The sequence below is a fragment of the Idiotropiscis lumnitzeri genome, chromosome 2 (genome assembly GCF_059441095.1).
Source record: "Idiotropiscis lumnitzeri isolate Australia: NSW breed Sydney's pygmy pipehorse chromosome 2, RoL_Ilum_1.0, whole genome shotgun sequence".
Taxonomy (NCBI): Eukaryota; Metazoa; Chordata; class Actinopteri; order Syngnathiformes; family Syngnathidae; genus Idiotropiscis; species Idiotropiscis lumnitzeri.
In genome coordinates this window covers 15,880,217-15,898,329 of record NC_142392.1, presented here as the reverse complement: position 1 = coordinate 15,898,329, position 18,113 = coordinate 15,880,217, and the positions used below count along the sequence as shown (strand labels likewise).

Sequence of the window (18,113 nt, the reverse complement as noted above, 5' to 3'; positions counted from 1 at the left end):
GACAGTGAATCTTTTTTTTATCAAAAACGAGGCTATTGAAATAATTCCTGATTTCACGATGCTACTTTCAAATTTACAGAAAAAACAAACAAACTGAAAATATATTTATAATACAATTAATTTTTATTTATATAGCGCATTTCACAACAACTGGAGCGCTCGTTTGTGCTTTCTCCTGCTTTTGATTGGACGCGGACAAAACCACAATGAATGACTCGCATGTAAAATGTTTTGTTCTTGACATCATCATCTTCCAAAACTGTCTCGCATCCAGAAACCAATCTTACCTACCACACCTCCATCAACAAGGCAGAAAACATGTTTGGAATGTTCAACTGGATCGGTTGCCCTTTGCTGTTGACCTGCATGTGTATCGAGCGCTACCTGGCCGTGGTCCGACCCGTGCTGTACCTGAAACTGCGAAAGTGGGAGTACTACTTTGCCGTGTCCAGTGTGGTGTGGGCACTCACATTTTCCTTCTGCCTACTTTCGGGTAAGTTCTGTTTAGGATCCAAGTAACTCGAATAAACGTAACTGTATTCATAAAGCACTTTAAGACAACCACCGCGGTATGCAAAGTGCTGGAGCAAAAGTAAGTCATAGGACAACAAGCAATAAAACAAAACTCATTCACTACCAGCCGAGAAAATAAAATGGATTTTTGACGTCTAGAGCCGTCAATGGCAGTGAATGAATTATAATGACGACAGTAAAACAGTAAAACCAAAAACCAAAGTCTCAAACCGAGTCAAAAGCCCAAAAATACAAATTCGTTCAAGACAAATTTTAAAAATGGGACGCGACGGTGCTCGCCTAACATTTAGCAGGAAGTCAAGGGAAGGGCTCGTTCCCCTCTGCGCCTTCGCTTAGTTCTCTGTGCATCTAATAGCGTCTGTTCCGCAGAAGGGTGGAGGAGCACAGAGAGGTCAGATGGGGCGAGACCATTTAAAGTTTTGAAAACAAATAGAATCCTAAAAAGAACGAGAAAATGTACAGGGAGACAGTCAAGAGGCGAGCAGTATTTTGGACCGACTGGATTTACTTGATGGAGGATTGGCCGAGTCCAAAATCAAGTGCATTACGCGAATCCAGTTGAGATGTGACGATGGCATGAATGAATGTTTCAAAGTGAGCTACTCTACCGGAGCTGGGTTTAACAACAGCGCTGATTTAAAATCACTAGTTTAAGACCCTGTTTGCTTTAGATAAGTCGCGTTGACGTCCACTTTTGTCGTGACATATCCTTTCCATTTGTTTTGCGCAGGTCTTATCAAGGACGTGTCTTATATGCTCGTGCCCGTGTGCATCCTCATCTCGTGCCTCTTCTACGTCATGTTTGCCAGCCTCATAGGTGTGGTCCTGTCCCTCCGCCAACAAAGCCCAGCATACACAAGAGGCAACCACGCCGGGTCACCCGTCAAGATACGAGCGGTGGCGAACGTGCTAACCGTGGTGGTGCCCGCTGTGCTTGCCTACATGCCCGTTTGCGCCTTGATCCCTTTACTCATTATGTCCGTCTACGGTAGGAGGGAAGTACACCAAGTGGAGTGTTATGTGTATCATCTGTGTCAGTTGTTTCCAAAGCTCGGCGTGCTCATAGGGCCTTTCTTTTACCTCGCCAAGGCGAAGCAAATCTTTTGCCTGGCGGGGAAGACCTGCAGTGCGCAGGGAATTGTATCACGAGCACCTTTGTGATTTACATTCAGGGGATAGTTTCTCTGTGATTTTATTTAATGAATCCATGACTGCGGATGGTAAAATAAATGTTGACAACTGTGCCTTGTTTGCGTGCTCTGGTGTGAAAGTAATGAAATGTATCAAAATCTTCTCCTAAATGTGTGTGGGGGGGGCAGAAAGTGGGGGCGGAGGGCACGGCCACCCCACCACATAGCGCCGCCCCTGGTTCAGAGTGAAGCGCCCCAGGAAGGTGAAACTTAAAAAATGTTTTGAAATGATATGAGAGGCGTTTTTAATCAGCTTTCCTGTATATATTTGCCATCGGCATTTTTTTAATTTTTTTTTTTTTTTTTTAAAGGTGGAGTATTTGATGCAGTTAGTTCATTATATAATTTCCAAAAATAAAGTGCATTTCTAAATTAAAAAATGCATTTATAGCTTTTGGATTATATGGCAGGTTCACCTAATAAAGCTAAACCAGGAATTTTATTTCCACATGTACATACTTTTATATTGGATGCAGTTTTGATTATGGCATTTGTTTTGAAAATTGCATTACATCAATCAATATTCCTTGTTTAAAGGGGAAGTCAACCCAAAATATTTCCGAACAAGAATATGTTTTATGCAGCCCCGCAAGCCCAAACACGCCATTCTGATCAATATTGCTTTTGCGGAATACGAGTTAAGCGGTAAAATCAACCCGTTTTTGTACAGCTCAGGAGGCGGCCATTTTGTTTATTTTGTGGATGTCCCTTACTTTTGACTGAAAATGACATCCGAGTTGCTCAGGGCTCTGGCGAATGACCAATCATGGCTCAGCTTCGGGAAAAACGGTGAGTCCTGATTGGTCGTGAGGTGAGCCCTGAGAAATTGTGATGTCATTTTCAGTCGACAGAAAGTGACAAAATGGCCGCCCAAAATGAGTGGATTTTACTGCTTCAATCATATTCCATAAAATTAAGATTTAATCAGAATGCCATGTTTTGACTCGAGAAAGCACATTTTGGGGGGGCTGACTTACCCTAAAAAAAAAAAAAAAAACAACAAAAAAACAAAACTCATGTGTTTAAACTCATTTTTCAGTGTTATATGTAGGAAGTTGGTGTTTTTATTTTATAGTTTTGCCCAGAACAAAAAACAACAAAGGAACTCAATTCCTACAAAAAAAAAGTATTTTACTTCCAAAGTGAACCTCCACTCCTTACAGCAGAAACATCGACAACAATTACAACATACAAATGAACAAGACACGTTTCTCCTTTGTTAGCGGGTTTGAAGCCAAACTTTTTTTTTTTAAGCCGCTTCTAAAACACAAGGCAACACAATCACATTGTTTTTCAAGAGTAGAGGAGCCAGTGATAGAACCCGAGAAGTTTGCATGAGCTGAATGGAGGAAGAGGATTTCACACAGTTTTGCTTTTCCTTCTCTCTCAAAACTTTCCCTGTTGCTTTGTTTAATCCTCCAAATGTCTTGTTGTTTAGTCTAGCACTGTGCCCTTGTAGGACTTTTCGACTCTTCACGCAGTGGTTTAAAAGTGACCTCCTCGGAAATACGATTAAATGTGCACGGAACCATGTTGCATATTCTCAGTAGCAAAGTAGAAATAGGCTGACATTTTTGTTCACAAAAGGCTGTTGTGGTATTTGGGACATTCAGCAACGTACAAACAGACGGTATTAAATAACTCATTCAATCCATACAACATACATGTACTTTTTCAAAAACGTAGACCCCGCCTCCCAAAGACGTATTTATACGTCTTAGCCTTTTTTTTTTTTTTTTTTGCGTCATAGCGCCGTGTTTGTATAGCATTAGAACAGAATATTCTGTTGGCCTCGCAAAATCAGTCCAAATCCAGAAAAACGCTGGGATTGAGTGGTTTCTTCTAGTGAAAATGGCGGGGAGCAAATGAGATAAGTGGAAAGTAGACTCCCGACAACTGAGAAATTGCCAACGTGCCTTTCAAACTGCACAACTTGTTTGTGACCCAAAAAAAAAAAAAAAAAAAAAGAAAAGCTCAGTAAACATACTCCTACAAAATACATATTGGGCTTTCAAGTCTTTTCCCGTATATCAAGATTTATTTATTTTTTTTAAATTACGAGCCCATTTGAAGTGGAAACAATTAGATTTAGATTTACCCTGTGTATTGCATTACACTTGAATTTTTTGAAGCAAATTAGGCCAAATATAACATTGAATAAAATGGCACCAAGGGGGAGGTATTATTCTTTTTTTTTTTCCAACTACATCCCAAATATGCAAGGTAAATTATGACAGTATTAGCATAATCAACCTAATGACTCGCACTTTTTTTTTTTTTTTTTTACTTTGCTTTAAAAAAACAAATCATGTTAGCATATAGTGACCTGGGGCTATTGCTGCTATTTGTTGTTTTGATTTTAAGACAATTAGGGTGAAATATATTATTAAATCATCAGCTTTATTTCATGTCACCAAGGTGGAGTAAAAATATGATTACATTTTTTCCCAATACGCTCGGAATTCGCTTCAGTATATTAGTTTGTGGATGGCCATTACAACTCACTTAAAAAAATAAGTTATTAGGGCCAAAATTAATCATGAAAAGAATATGCTACCAAATGGGGACTAAAATATTGTTACATTGTTCTGAAACGAGAAAACAGTGAGTCACTCGCTTTGTTAATTTTGATTGCATTAGCCCGTAGCTAGCCATGATAGGCATTTTTTTGAAAACCGAGTAGCTCCGCCCACATTCTTGTCCGAACATCGTTTTCATTTTTTGATAGTATGAAACTGGCTTGCAGTCAAGCGCGGGGGTCTTCAAGGTGGGTGGGCTGTAAATTAAGGCCTGAGGCATCATCTCCGTTTTTCTCGAACGACTCCACCAAAGACAACGTGGTCAGAAAAAAAAACATTTGATTGACTCGCTGTAAAAAATAAAAAAAAAATAAAAAAATGCACGAGTTTCTTATCTAGCAGCGCTGCAGTTCATCGATCTGATTTTTACCCCATAGTCAAAGCAGGGTGGATTCTGTCTTTCCATTCCAACGAAAGACAAAATCACTTCAAGTGCCGTTTCCGTAAGGACCAGTCGCAATGTTTTTTTTTGTTTTTTTTCTCTCCTCGATCCTACGTCGCGTGTCATTAAGTGGACAATTTGTGGAGGCCTCACGATAGCGAGGCAAAATAGGAGGCTCAGAAGGGCCAGTGTAAATCGTCAAAGCCCCCCGACTGGCTCATGTTTACGTCCGACTCCAGTAAGCTCATGATGACCGCCATGGCCGCTTCATCGCTGCTAAAGCTGCTCAGCATGCTGTCCAAGTCCTGCTGGGACGGCTCACCTGAGATATGGGAAAATACACAGCCACGAGTCGGGCTTAACGTTCCCTGTCTGGACATGTTTTTTTCTTCCTTGTTTGCATTATTCCCAAGTTTGTATTAAATTATCCCCATGAGAAACAATGGATATTTAATATTCAATGTCTTCCAGGGATCCACTTGACATTTTAGCATTTTTAATAGTGATATATTAGCAAAATTATTCTTTGTGGGTGATATACAATCAAAAAAAATGAAAAAGTTTCAATTGAGTCATCATGCAACCACATTTTGCTTGCGACAGTTGCTTTGTACTGCAGATTCTTACTTTTTATATGAAATATTTTTGATTTCCAATGCATTTCCTTTTTTTTTTATATTTTGTATTAATTAAAATAAGGCAAATATTTATTATTTTATGCATTTTAAAGGTTTTTTTTTTAAAGAAAAAACAAATTTGATTCAAATATAGTCTCTTTTTAATACGCCATATTTTTTACTTTTTTTTTTTTTTTCTTCAAGATTTCCATCCATCCAGCCATTATCTGCCGCTTACTGGAAGGCAGCAGCTTCAATTTTTACATTAACTTATCACTCATATTCAATATTTGTTGGAAATTATTTTAATAAGTAATTTGTAAATATTCACCATTTCTTACACTAGATTTTTTTAGATTTTTTTTTAAATATGGAATTATAAAGTATTGTCTTTTAGTTTAGAAAATGTTTTTTCATTTTTAAAACATTATTTACTTTTTATACTTCCATTGTTTTTGGGTTTTTTTTACATTTCATACTTTTCCCTCGAAAAACTGTTAGGTCAAAAATGCACCACTCCGTGACTTGGGTCAATTTGTTAAAAAAAAAAAATAAATTCAAATCAAATGAAATAAATAAAATTTTTTCAGGTTGTTTTTTTAAATATATATATTTTTTAACTATCTTCAGTATAAGCGGTGCAGATAACAGAATAATATATTTATTATGATTTTTTTTTTTGTCCTAGATTCATCACTGCTTTCCAGTCGCGACTTTCTTCCCTCTTCCTATTGACTACCCTGTTGCCCTACGAATAGTATGACACAGTACCTGTACTTTCAGAAACGCTGGGGACCGCTTCCGTCTTCGACTCGGATGAACTTCCTGCTTCCTCCTCTCGGCTCGACAGCTGCAAAGCAACATTTAAACAGTACGCTAACTAAGTACGCATTTTAGACGCGAGGTAATAATGAGTCACTCACACTTCTGCTTGCTTGCGGGGATTCTGGTACACTGAGGGCCGCGCCGAACGGACTGGACACACCGCTCGATGGAGATGAGTTTGCCCTGCATATACACGCATGTACATACACACATTTCAGGATTTTTGGTTGAGCCTGAAATGTTACCAAAGCCTAATATATCAACCTCAAGTGCTTTCGGAGGAGTTACCTGTACGAATCGATGAGTTCATTTGCAATTTGTGTGCCGATGCTGCCTGCGTAGATCATTTTGCCCACACCGCTTGTGAGGCCTGGAATAATGGCTAACTGTTTCGATTCTTCTGCAGGTCAAGTAGGACCAATTTAAAAAAGAAAAAAACAAAAAAAAAAAAAAACAAAGACGTCAAATAGATTGAAAGCAGAATATTTTCAATGACATGCCGAGTTACCCTGAGGACCTTTGGAGCTGCCTGCTGCCTCATCATCTTTTAGATGACTGGGCCCCCTGCTGTTGAAAAAGAGGTACTTCATTTCCAAATTCTGAAGGAAAAAAAAAAAATCAAAGTGGAGCAAAAGTGATGTCAACACTTACGAGACAACCCGGTTTAACGACACGACAAACTCGACTTCTTTGGTCCACGGGTTGGTGAAACTAAACCACTGACTTTGGAGTGAAACGTAGGAACCGTATTTTGTTTTGAACTTGTAGGACTTTGTCTCCAGCTTCTCTTTGCTGTGGAGAACTGCAACAACAAAAGGAGAACGTAAGGAAATCTGCACAAGATGGGAAATACCGATGGTTAAAAGGGACTAGAAGTACTCAATATGGGAAAGCAATTGTTTAATCCGGTGATTCCCGACCACAATGAGATAAATTCCCCTTTATCGGCGGCCTTTAAGGGGTGTGGCCTCGTGAGTGACGTCAGGAGCTGGCGTCAGTTATTTTGTGTGTAAGCATCTGTGCATAAGCTGCAGCTGACAGCAACCCCTTGCAATTGTCCTCATGCTGGACTTGTGCTTGACAGTTTATCCTCTGCCATAAAAGTCTGAAAGAGCGATTCCGAATTTACATTTTTGTTTGAGACAAACTCACAAATGTATAATGCGAGCAATTGTAATGCACATTTTTGAGTGGGCAAACTCAATTTTTGTCATGGTGCAATGTGGGGCATTATTATTTTGGTGATCGGTTTCACAATGACTACTTCTTCTGGATATTTGCTTTTACTAAAAAAAAAATAAATAAATAAATAAATAAAAAAAAAGAGTGGGTATCCCCAGATCTAACTATATTTAATAATAAAATATTTAGGCAATAGTAGACTAAAAACGTGTCAAACCTATTTCTATTTCATGAAAGATTATAAATAATATCGACTTGTACTACTTACTTTCTGAGTCTTCTATCAATCTGTGAGCCTGCTTTCATGGGCGCAGCCATCTTGGAAATGGAAGTTGGCCCAGTGTTGCACTGATGAATCAGGAAAAGTGCTGAGTGCAATAATAAACTGCCTCCTATCTGTCAAATCTGGTACTTAACCTTGAGCACCAGCATTTCGGTTAAACGGGACAAAATTGGAGTTAGCCCACTCTTATTCTCAGTGGTTCAAGTATGTCTCATCTTGATAAAAGTTGGTCAGATATGTGCTATGGCTAAAAATACTGACTTGATTTCATCAAACAGTGATTTGAAAACCGCTGCCTGTTGCTTTTTAATGCTGAGGATTTAAATTTAATACACCATGCTCCATCACCTTGCCTGTGTTTTTCTGCCAGGTGCTGGAGATCATCCTGGTGGAAGTACTCGTAACAAGACGTACCCAAAATTTCTTGCGGGAGATAACCAATGACAGTTGTCGCTCTGTTAAAAAATAAATAAATAAATTTAAAAAAGGGGGGGGGGGTTAAGTGTAGCAAAAAAAAGGAAAATAAATACATAAATAAAAAAAGGGGCGGGGTTAAGTGTAGCAAAAAAAAAGGAAATCTCAAAGGGAATAGAGAAAGAGAAAGAAAAACTCACTGTTGCTCTACAAAAGTGAACTTGCCGTCGATGGCACAACGAGTCACGAACTGGGTGGGCTTGACTTTGACGTCTTTGGAGGGCTGGTGGGACGCGTGACTCTGCACGCGGCACATGGTCACCAGGCAGGTGAGGCCCGAGGAGTCCTTCTCGGCATCGGCCTCCGAGTCCAGGTCGCTCCTGGGCCAGCTGTGCATGTACCCGGTGCAGTGGAGGGCACAGTATCTGCTCGAGTCTGGCAACAGACATTTGGCAAAATTGTCAATTAAAACTTCAGATAAGAGTTTCTGAATATTTCATGGCTTTGAAAAGTAATAGCTGAATATGGTGGATTAAAAGGGAAATTAATATAGTAAGTTCGTAAGTATAGTAAATTTCAAAAAGCATGATGCACTTTAAATGATTCTTTCGCTTGGCGCTAGAGGGAGCCCGTGAACCACTTTTGCTCCCCATTTTAGGCTTTCGATCAGCATAGTTAAAATACAATGACAATAAAATCACTATTTTACTGGCTGCTATTGTTAATTAAAAGTAATAATAAAATAAAATGTTTATAAAATACCATTGGTTGTACATATACGTTAAAAAATAATCGAGATATTTAGAATTTAAATTAGAAGTCATTGCACAGTGAAATAAGGAATCTCACACACACCCAAAATAAAATACTAATTAAAAAATGACATCATTATCGCCCACCCACGTATACGAGTACTTTCACCATTGGTTCCATGTATTATTTTTTAAATTCATTTTTAAACATATTTGGCCAATTCTGATCATTTGATGAGTTAAAAATCAAATTACATATAATAACAAATAAATTAATAAAAATAATAAGAATAAAAGAATAGAGACACCCTATTTCAACATGGTTGCTCGAATATTGTAAATAAATGTCTGTATGCTGTATTGCAATCATAGTACAATTATTATTCTTTTAATCATTGATTGTATGTATTGAAATAGTCAAAATAGAAGTATATAGGACATGTAAAGCAACAATTTAGGTTGGTAAAAACATTTGTAAACGTTTTCTTTTTAATAATACAGACAGTATGACGCTTTAGTATCAAAGGCTGCAGTTTCCACATTCCTCCTCTAAGCGTCGCTGTTTCTCCTTCTCGGTGCCTAATTAGATGTCGAGCGCTCCTTACTTTCGTTTAGTTAACAACGTTCATTCTCATCTCACTTTATTGGTTATACAAAGCTGTAAACGCTGACCTACTTCCCGTGTTAGTTCCTCCGTTCAATTAACCCAGCCCACATTGTATAAAGTTAGGAAAAGGGAAACATAATTTACGACGAGTCTACATTCATATGTCATTGGCTGCTTTCTTTCCACTAGCAAATTGTGTGGGTGAATTGTTCGGTTGGGCCCTTAACCTCGACTTGGTATTTATAGAAAGCAAACAACACGTGTTCTTTCCTGTACACATTGAACACGTGATTTTTGTTTGGTGTTTGACTGTTTCTATTCAAACTGTATCATGAAATGCTACAATGGAAAAGTGATCAAGGTATTTTTTTTTTGTCATTGTGCTCCTATGTTTCACAACAGTAGCTTCAGAATTCTTTACATTCAAACCCAGAAGATGATTTCTCAAAACGGAGATTCGTCACACCAGCCATTCAGTGATCACAGAAAGTTGAATGAGGTCCTTCTGATAAAAATCGCTCCACACTTCTACAAGAATCTTCACATTTATCATAATTCTATCCTTTCGCAGCATTAATGTCACCCTATACAACCATTTTAAAACCATTTTGGAAATGCCGATTACATATACTGTGCAGAAATTCAGGACATGAAAAAAATGCATTATTAATAAGAACAAAATGTATGAATCTTTTTCCCCCCCACACACAATTTCATTAAAAAAAAAAGTGTGCCGAATAATGTTCAGTTGTCATTATAAACATTAGTTTTTATTTCTTTGTCTGACAAAATGTCTTGACGTGAAACCAGTCGGTTGGTGGTGGGAGACAGCTGTGCAGGAAACTATCAAGGGCATCATCAATTCATCGATATCGACTTATCACATAGTGGGCGACTACAAAAAAAAAAACGGCAGATGTTTAACCGCAACGACTTAAATCAACCAAGATTTTTTTTTCTTTTTCCACACAAAAAACCCTCACGCATCCCTGGTCGTACATGGAGGAGTTATTCCAAAACAACTCATGTCAAATGCGCTACAAACTTTATGCGAACCGACGTGAAACTCAAAAACTGAAGGAAAAAAATCTATTTTAATTGTCATATATATGTATGATGGTCCAGTGTACCAATTCAAATATATTCCCCGAAATCGAACCACCACTGACCCACCTTTCTTAATGGAAGCAGTGGCGAGCGTATGCTTGTCCTTGTGCTTTCCCTCCCCTCGATTGTGCTTCATACGACAGAAGAAGGAGCGTCTGGCTCCAGTGGACAAGTGAGACGGCGTGACGGGCGGGTCCGCTTGAACAGGGATCCCGGCTATATGCACAAAAAAAAATAAAAAATAAAATACAAACGCAAAGTTCCTTTGAGAGGCTAACAGAGTGGACTTGACTCGTCGTCATGACGACAAGACTCACTGGCGGCGTCGATGAGGCGTTGGTGAGGGTTCAATTCGGACGACGAGAGCTGCTCCTTCACCTTGCTGATGTCTTTGGGGTGGATGAAGTCGAACAGACTTTTGCCTGTCAGCTCCACCTGTCGGCGCAAACAATAATAAATTCACTGTTGATGCTTTGATTGATCAACATATGTCACATAGTGGAGTCATCACCACCAATTCTTGAATTAAATTTTGTTTTTAAAAGGTGACTCACTGTGTATATTGTAGCACAACATAGAGCGTCAAGTGGTCCTAAAACTTTAGAATTAAATGTACAATTTCAAATTCATTCCTATAATGTTCTGGAAATTATCTCAAAGGATAATGAAGAAAAATGCAATTTAAAGAGTGGAGAAATTCATATGTATGAATCACAATCAAAAAGGGTCCACATTCAAAATTATTACCAATTTCGGGGGGAAAACCTGCCTTGCTTTTTGATGAACACTTAGGCCTACTACGTCACTGGTCATAAATATATATAAATATATATATATATATATATATATATATATATATATAATAAATTAGTATAAGGAATATTATAATAAATAATATAAATTTGTATGCCCTTCAACAAAAACATTTGGCCATGATATCATTTCATCATGTCAACATCTGCGAATGATTTTGAAATGTGAACATTTGTTCCTCTACACTGGAAAAAACGTCAGCCCAAAAGGATGCATCAGGTGTTTTTTTTTCCCATCGACATATGATGAGTGGCAAAACAAGCACACACCCTGCTAAAGCTGAGGATCTTGGAGACGGATTCCGAGATAAACAAAATTTTCGCTCGGTCGCAACTCACAACTAACAGGAAACCGTCCGCAACCTGGAATGAGCACACAGATGAACGTCAACAAAGAGATAAATCAAAATTAGCGGATGATTTATTTTTCTTTAACAAGAAACAAGACAATGTCATTGACTTGAAGTACGCACCCTGAGCAAAAGATGCCTGAGGTCATCATGAGGGAGGATCGAAGGCTTGCAGGCGGCATTGGCGAAGGTGCTGCCTGGACCGGCTGGAAATGAAATGAGTGTGAATGGAAATTCCCCAAAAGTTGTTTTACGACAGAGCGTACCTTTAAGGGCTTTTAGGTGCTGCACAGCCTTACGCAGCACGGTTAGTTTGTCCAGTTTCCGTGGCATGGGCTGACAGGTGGGGATCATGACGGCTAACTCATCGATGAGGTTGTTCATTTTGTCCCGCCGCCGCTTCTCAATTTGCCGGTGAGGTTGCCTGTAAATACATAAATATGAGCTAGCATATTGAGCTACTGTATAAGGAAGGAAGCGTGACTCCTTTAATGCACAAGTGCACCCTCTGGTGGCATCTCTGTGCAATGAAGTCGAAGGGAGTTATTTTGTGTACCCTGAGATTTTTATATTTTATTGTATTTATTTTTATATTAAATTTGGGGCGTATTTGCACAGACTGTGATTTTAAGTTGCAAGATCACCAATCACCACTACATGGCAGATACGTCATAATTGCGCTTACACTGGTTCTAATACGGCCCTATACTAAAACGCCTAATATATTTTTGTGTATTTGGAATGATATGAAAGACAAACATTGTCCATCAAAAAATTTTAATTTTTTTTTAGAAAAGAAAATTAGCAAAATGCGTTTTAGCACTAAATGTTGGTTTCGTTAAGCAGTTTTGTGTCATCCCTGAATGGGCATTTTTGAGAAAATAATTTACACAAAAAAAAAAAAAAATTATATATAAATGCAGAAATGGCGGGCTAAAAATACCTGAAACATTTCATTTTGGCTTGCTGGTCATCTTCTGATCTGTAAAACAAAACCAAATAATTTGATTTGAGTCATGTGTGTTACAAATGACAATGCAGAACCGAATTATACGATGGTTCATTATTTTTCTTGATAACACAACAAAACAATAGAAAATAACAACAATTTTCACCCCTCCAATTTTGGAATGACCCACAAATAAATCCCAGTCTACCTATTGAGGTCTTCATCCATTTGGAAGTCGAGACCCTGCCTGTTGGATCACAGTACATTTCAATATTGATAATCATTTCAAGTTTTAATGCGTTATTGTACTGGTGGTCTTACTGCACAAGGGTGTCCAACGAGTCCTCCACATCACCCTTGCGCTTCCTTGGCAACTCAGCGGCAGGCAGCAACGTGCTCGCTTGGCCCGGCCCTTCCTCCTGCACGTTCCCACCTAGCAAACGCACACGCAAATACACACCAACCTTGAGTCAGTGTGGGCAGCGTCCCGCGTCTATTAATAACACACAGCGGCTTTGAGGTGCAAAATGGAGGTGGCAACACACACACGAAAAAATGAAGTGGCAGAGAAGCACCAAGACTAATAAATAGGAACATGACCATTCAATGACGAGGATTGCATTCATTAAGTTTCCATGGTGATGTTGCTCTCAATTATGCCACACGATAGCATAAAATACATTTTAAGTGTTGATCAAAGGCAAGGCAGATTTTACTATTATATTTAATATTACTGCAAGAAATTAACATTGAAATAGAACTACTAGACAGTGATTAAATTCAAATGGATTATGCGCCCAAGTGTTAAATAAAAATTCCACCCCAAAATAATTTTCTTGATTAAATGCAAATGTATTGACTATAAAAGTTAAATACAACTGAACTGTACTTGGGCAGTGATTCTTTTTCACACCAGTAGAGGGAGCCCATGTACTACACTGGGAATCGCTGCAGTCGCTAATTGCTGATAAAAATGCTAAATATTTTAGATAAGTGTATTTTTTTTTTTATCAAAATCGTTTGTTACTGATGTTTCTAGTTTTGTCTTTCAAGGCAATGCAACACAGTCTAAATGTTCGCTAATTAGAACCGCGCGGCAAAATGTAATGAAATTCCATTTGAAAAAGCGTATAAAACAACATTCAAATAAAATGTGCTAAAACGCACACTTAGGTAGAGCTCAGCACAGCTGTCATTCGTTTACAAGTGTAAACTAGTAGCGCTTGCCAAAGGTTTTTGTAGCCTCAACTATGCGTCAATCCAGAAGGCACGTGAAGATAAATTGGATTTGAGCTATCATTTTACCGCAAGCTTATATAACGCTGTAACACTGACCTACTTCCCCCCGCTCGACTCACACTTTTCGGCAAATAAGTCTTGATAAGTGATGGAAATGTTGACCTTGGCTGAGCCATATTCACTTTTCTTTTTTTTTTTTTAAATTCCATTGATAACTTCATTTTGCGCCAAGGTGAAGCCCAACAACCAATCTAACACGCTTTATTTTCACTTATCAACGCGACTATTGACATGATTATCATTAATCCCTTCCGGGGACTTTAGTGGGTCATCAGTGACGCAAAGAGAGGAACGTGGGAGCTCGCTGGCTCACTCTCTCCCGCCCACTACGCCACCGCACGCTCACAGTGTCACCGTTTTCACCGGCCCCGCGTCATCGTTTCCCTAGAATGCGAGGCGAGCCAGGCGCAAACGTGCCATCGGGACGAGCTTCCGTGTTGTGAGTCATGCCACGATTGCGACATGAGATCAAAAGAAAACACAGCGCCGTCCCAAATAAATACACAGAGCAAAACCCAAAGGAGCATGCATGTTATGAGCTAAACGCCACGCTTTTAACCTTGGGGATTATCAAATCCCACATGAATAACATCGAGTTGTCTGACTTCGGACACACACACACACACACACACATAGCCAACAGAATTTAATGACAACAACTAATATTTTTCTTCCATCAACATGGGGCTTCCTGCCATTAGGGTATTACAATCTCATTCCAATTTCAACACATATCACTGCCCAATGTTCCCAGCTGATGTTAACTTCCAGGAAGAGAACCACAAGCGTAAGCGCACGTATGTCCTTCTACAGCCTTGACACGCGCACACAAGTAGCAAAGTATGTTCTAGGTTATTTCTGGGTAACACAACCAACAGCAAAGACTTTGTAATGCAAAAATATAGTTTTTTTTTTAATTACATATGTTCAATAGTCTGTGACTGGGTAAATAACTACACTGTAAAACAAACAGCCAAAACATTAAAAAAATAATTAAAAAAAACTCTCTTTTGACATGTTTAATGTGAAACATTGTTTTATATTTCATGTAACAGGGGTTGTTTTTCTTTTACACTCAAATATAAGAATATCTTCCCAAGATTTGCACGCAAGTATTGAGCAACACATGAACACAATTCTAATGTGTTCCAGTGCTGCTCGAAATGTTAAAAGGACATCTTTAAGTAGTTTAAGTTCGGAAAGTAGACCTTGAAGGAAAAAGGTGGAAATTGCAGTTTTTAATAGTGAAAACATACCGGGGGGTTTCGTTGGTGAGGTTTTTGTGATTTAAGGCACAGAGCCACAATACAAAGCAATATGCAAGTGTATCTAATGTTTTGGTTTGCCAGAATAGAAAACGCTTGATTCTATTCAAATCCCTCAAAACATAAAGTACACAACCACATCACAATGAAAAATTCTCCACCAATAAGATTTTAAACTACTAAAAGTTACAAAAAAGTGAAGTTTTTATAAATGGTTATTCTTATACAATGTATTTTTTATGTATTTTAGTGGCTTCAACTTTAATTTACAAGCTTGTTTTGATTTTTTTTTCGATTAACTGTGAAATGTTGCGATTTAGGTTTTTGTATGATTGTATTCTATGTAAAACATTTTTTTTTGCTTTTCAATGGAAAAATTATAAACATTGAAACAACAACATGAGTTCTATTGTTTATTGACGTACATTACTGCCAAATTTATACAAGTGAATGTAAGTATGGATAATTACCATTGTATTATTTTTATGAATAAGTATTTCTTTATACACACGTTGTATTCAAATTATTTGAATGGAAAGGCTGAGCTAATTAGGCATCTAATCCGCAAATATCCACTAATGACACAAAACCACAAATACAATTATTTATTACTTAGTGCACCCACCAATTACCAAAACAATTTGAGTTGGTTCAAGCGACGTTTTACAGATTCTTGATTTTGTCGACCTCTTCTGGCTGAAATGAGGAAGTGCCGCTCCACTGATCTACTGACCCACTTTTCCTCGTGCCCGCACGTGACCACATTAAGCCCCTCGTGGTCAGTAAAATCAAGGTAAAAAAAAGAAACAAGTAAAAAAAAAAAAAGTTAGAATTTAACGAATCGTTGGTGGTAGATTTATCATATTATACATCTATTAGGGACGTTATGTCGTCATGGTTACGCTCACGTGCAGACGTGAGGTATGTCGGACAAGCGAGGCCACCACCCCGCCCTCCCAAAGACATGGTGCATTCCATGACTGCTGGGAAGTTGGAGAGTTCCATTTTGCAGCTTTCAAAGACTGTACCACTGTAGTTTGAAATGAAAAAGCGTTCAAAATTAACATTTGATACGTTTACCACTAGTAGGACGAAAATCGTCTTTATATTGCTGAGATTTTTTATTTTACGAAATTGCTTCACATTGTTGGTGTGAATATATATATATATAGATATATATATATATATATATATATATATAGATATATATATAGATATATATAGATATAGATATAGATATATATAGTGAAATTTGTTCATCGGTCTAACATTTGGGGAGTGGGGGTAGGTGAACCACGACTTAGCGTTCCGATACACTTTTCCGGGCGGGGGTAATCAGACGTCCGCGAGTTTGGGAATGCAACACGACGGCAAGCTTGGAATGCGAAATAATGAATGGGCAAATTTATCAGTTGACAACCGGCATTTTTATTTTTGTTTTGCAACTGCGTTAGTTTACGCGAACTAAGTCGAATTAAAAATAAACCGTTACATTCTATTTTAACGTTGTTAGCTGTGACTGTGAGCAATACTAAAAGTTTCCTGACCCCCAAAATAACAGGAAAATGAATTCGATTTAACGTCTTAAATGTTGATACTTCGCCATTTAAAACTCTGGTAAATTCTTTTTTTTATGACTCATGTGTGATACAAGCTAATGTTAATTAAATTAAAGGTTGTTGTTTTGAGGGTGCCCCTTACCTGCCAGGAAGTCCGCGGCCCCCCCGGAGCCTCCGTCCGACATGGCCGAGCGAGAGGAGCCGATGTCCGGGTGAAGGCTTTACGGTGCACCGCGGCGCATGTGGAGGAGCCGAGCGAGAGAGGAGGGAGCCGCGAAAAGCCGGCGACTTGTATAATTGACTTCATTTTGTCTTCCCCTCCCACCCTTTCTTGCGTGTGTGTTTTTTTCTTTTTTTTCAAAGGAGGTGGAGTGGGGTGAGGTGGAGAGGGCCAAAAACGTGAGGGACTGGACAGCCTTGTAAACTGGCAGGCGTCCATTTCAATTTTTTTTTCACTTCCGCCTTCATTCATACCGGGCGTGATGACGTCACCGCCGTGCAATTCATTTCATACTTTATCACGATTTCACACATAAATGCCTTTAAAATTATTTAATGTTATAGTGTTCCATAAATTGGGTTTTTATGTGACGTGTCTTAATGCAATTAAAGTCACATACTCAATTTTACCCAAATTTTAAATTGCAGTAATGTTATTAATAGTACCAATCTGATTATTTATCTATTTAAATTGATTTAGTCATCCAAATTAATTTGAGTGATCCCATACGCCACCGATGCGTGTTTACGTGCCTCGAGCTCTGGATGGAAGCAGCTTTGCTGAAGAGGTCGCACTCTGCTCTTTCACCAGTTAAAAATCGTGCCTTGTTCCACGAGCATAGTTAGTTCTGTAACCACTTTTGTAACATAAAGCACTTGGGTTTCAAGTATATTTCCCCGTTGTCCATTAAAGGTGCGATTATTCATACATTTTGTGTTCCGTGCTCGCATCAAAAGGAATGGGATTTTCTACAAGCCCTTTCTCATTTTATTTAAGTATGTCTTTATTTCATAAATTCCCACAAACATGCTATACTTCATTTACCTTCCCTATTTGATGTCATTCGATCGTATCCTTCTTTGTCCTTGCTTCCTTCCTTGTATCATTCCACACTTCAAAAAGTTAATGTAAAAAAGTGTACTTTAACTCTCAATAGAGGTTTTCACATTCTACAGTATGCCCAACTCACACGTATCACAGCCTATTAACATAAAATATATTTATCATTGTAGGGATAATGGGACAACAACAAACGTGACTGTGATTTAGTTTGAAAATTATGTGCAAGGCAGAGTGAGCGTTCGTCTCTAGTATAGACGATCTTGGTGGCTCACCTACATCGTGTAATTTGAGACCTTTGTACGAGACTTTACATAAGAGCGCCGGCTGCACGTGCCAGCCGGGCA

General features: G+C 38.5%; 1 protein-coding gene across 4 annotated transcripts; it reads right to left on the bottom strand.

Annotated features, from left to right (window-relative positions):
• Positions 1–2,964: 2,964 nt before the first annotated feature.
• Positions 2,965–17,047, bottom strand: LOC148341793 (basic helix-loop-helix ARNT-like protein 2). Of its 4 annotated transcripts, none has more exons than XM_088288632.1 (17): positions 16,849–17,047; positions 12,905–13,016; positions 12,792–12,830; positions 12,578–12,616; positions 11,901–12,058; positions 11,758–11,840; positions 11,555–11,647; positions 10,790–10,907; positions 10,539–10,688; positions 8,207–8,441; positions 7,941–8,047; positions 6,779–6,929; positions 6,636–6,694; positions 6,416–6,527; positions 6,226–6,310; positions 6,074–6,152; positions 2,965–5,007 (listed from the first exon to the last, which is right to left on the bottom strand). In XM_088288632.1, the coding sequence occupies exons 1-17, from the start codon at positions 16,889–16,891 to the stop codon at positions 4,862–4,864; spliced, it is 1,809 nt and encodes a 602-aa protein (XP_088144758.1). In that variant the 5' UTR covers positions 16,892–17,047; the 3' UTR covers positions 2,965–4,861. The 4 variants fall into 4 exon arrangements, with proteins under 4 accessions (XP_088144758.1, XP_088144756.1, XP_088144757.1 ...); XM_088288630.1 differs by having other exon boundaries at positions 6,416–6,524; positions 16,849–16,906; XM_088288631.1 differs by having other exon boundaries at positions 6,645–6,694; positions 16,849–16,906.
• Positions 17,048–18,113: the final 1,066 nt, after the last annotated feature.

Bases quoted from the DNA above. Each gene is read 5' to 3' on its own strand.
- LOC148341793 (XM_088288632.1), bottom strand. From the start codon at position 16,891: ATGTCGGACGGAGGCTCCGGGGGGGCCGCGGACTTCCTGGCAG. The intron at 11,841-11,900 runs GTACGCTCTGTC...TTTCATTTCCAG, and splicing joins GCACCTAAAAGCCCTTAAAG to CCGGTCCAGGCAGCACCTTC. The intron at 11,648-11,757 runs GTGCGTACTTCA...TGCTCATTCCAG, and splicing joins TCAGGCATCTTTTGCTCAGG to GTTGCGGACGGTTTCCTGTT.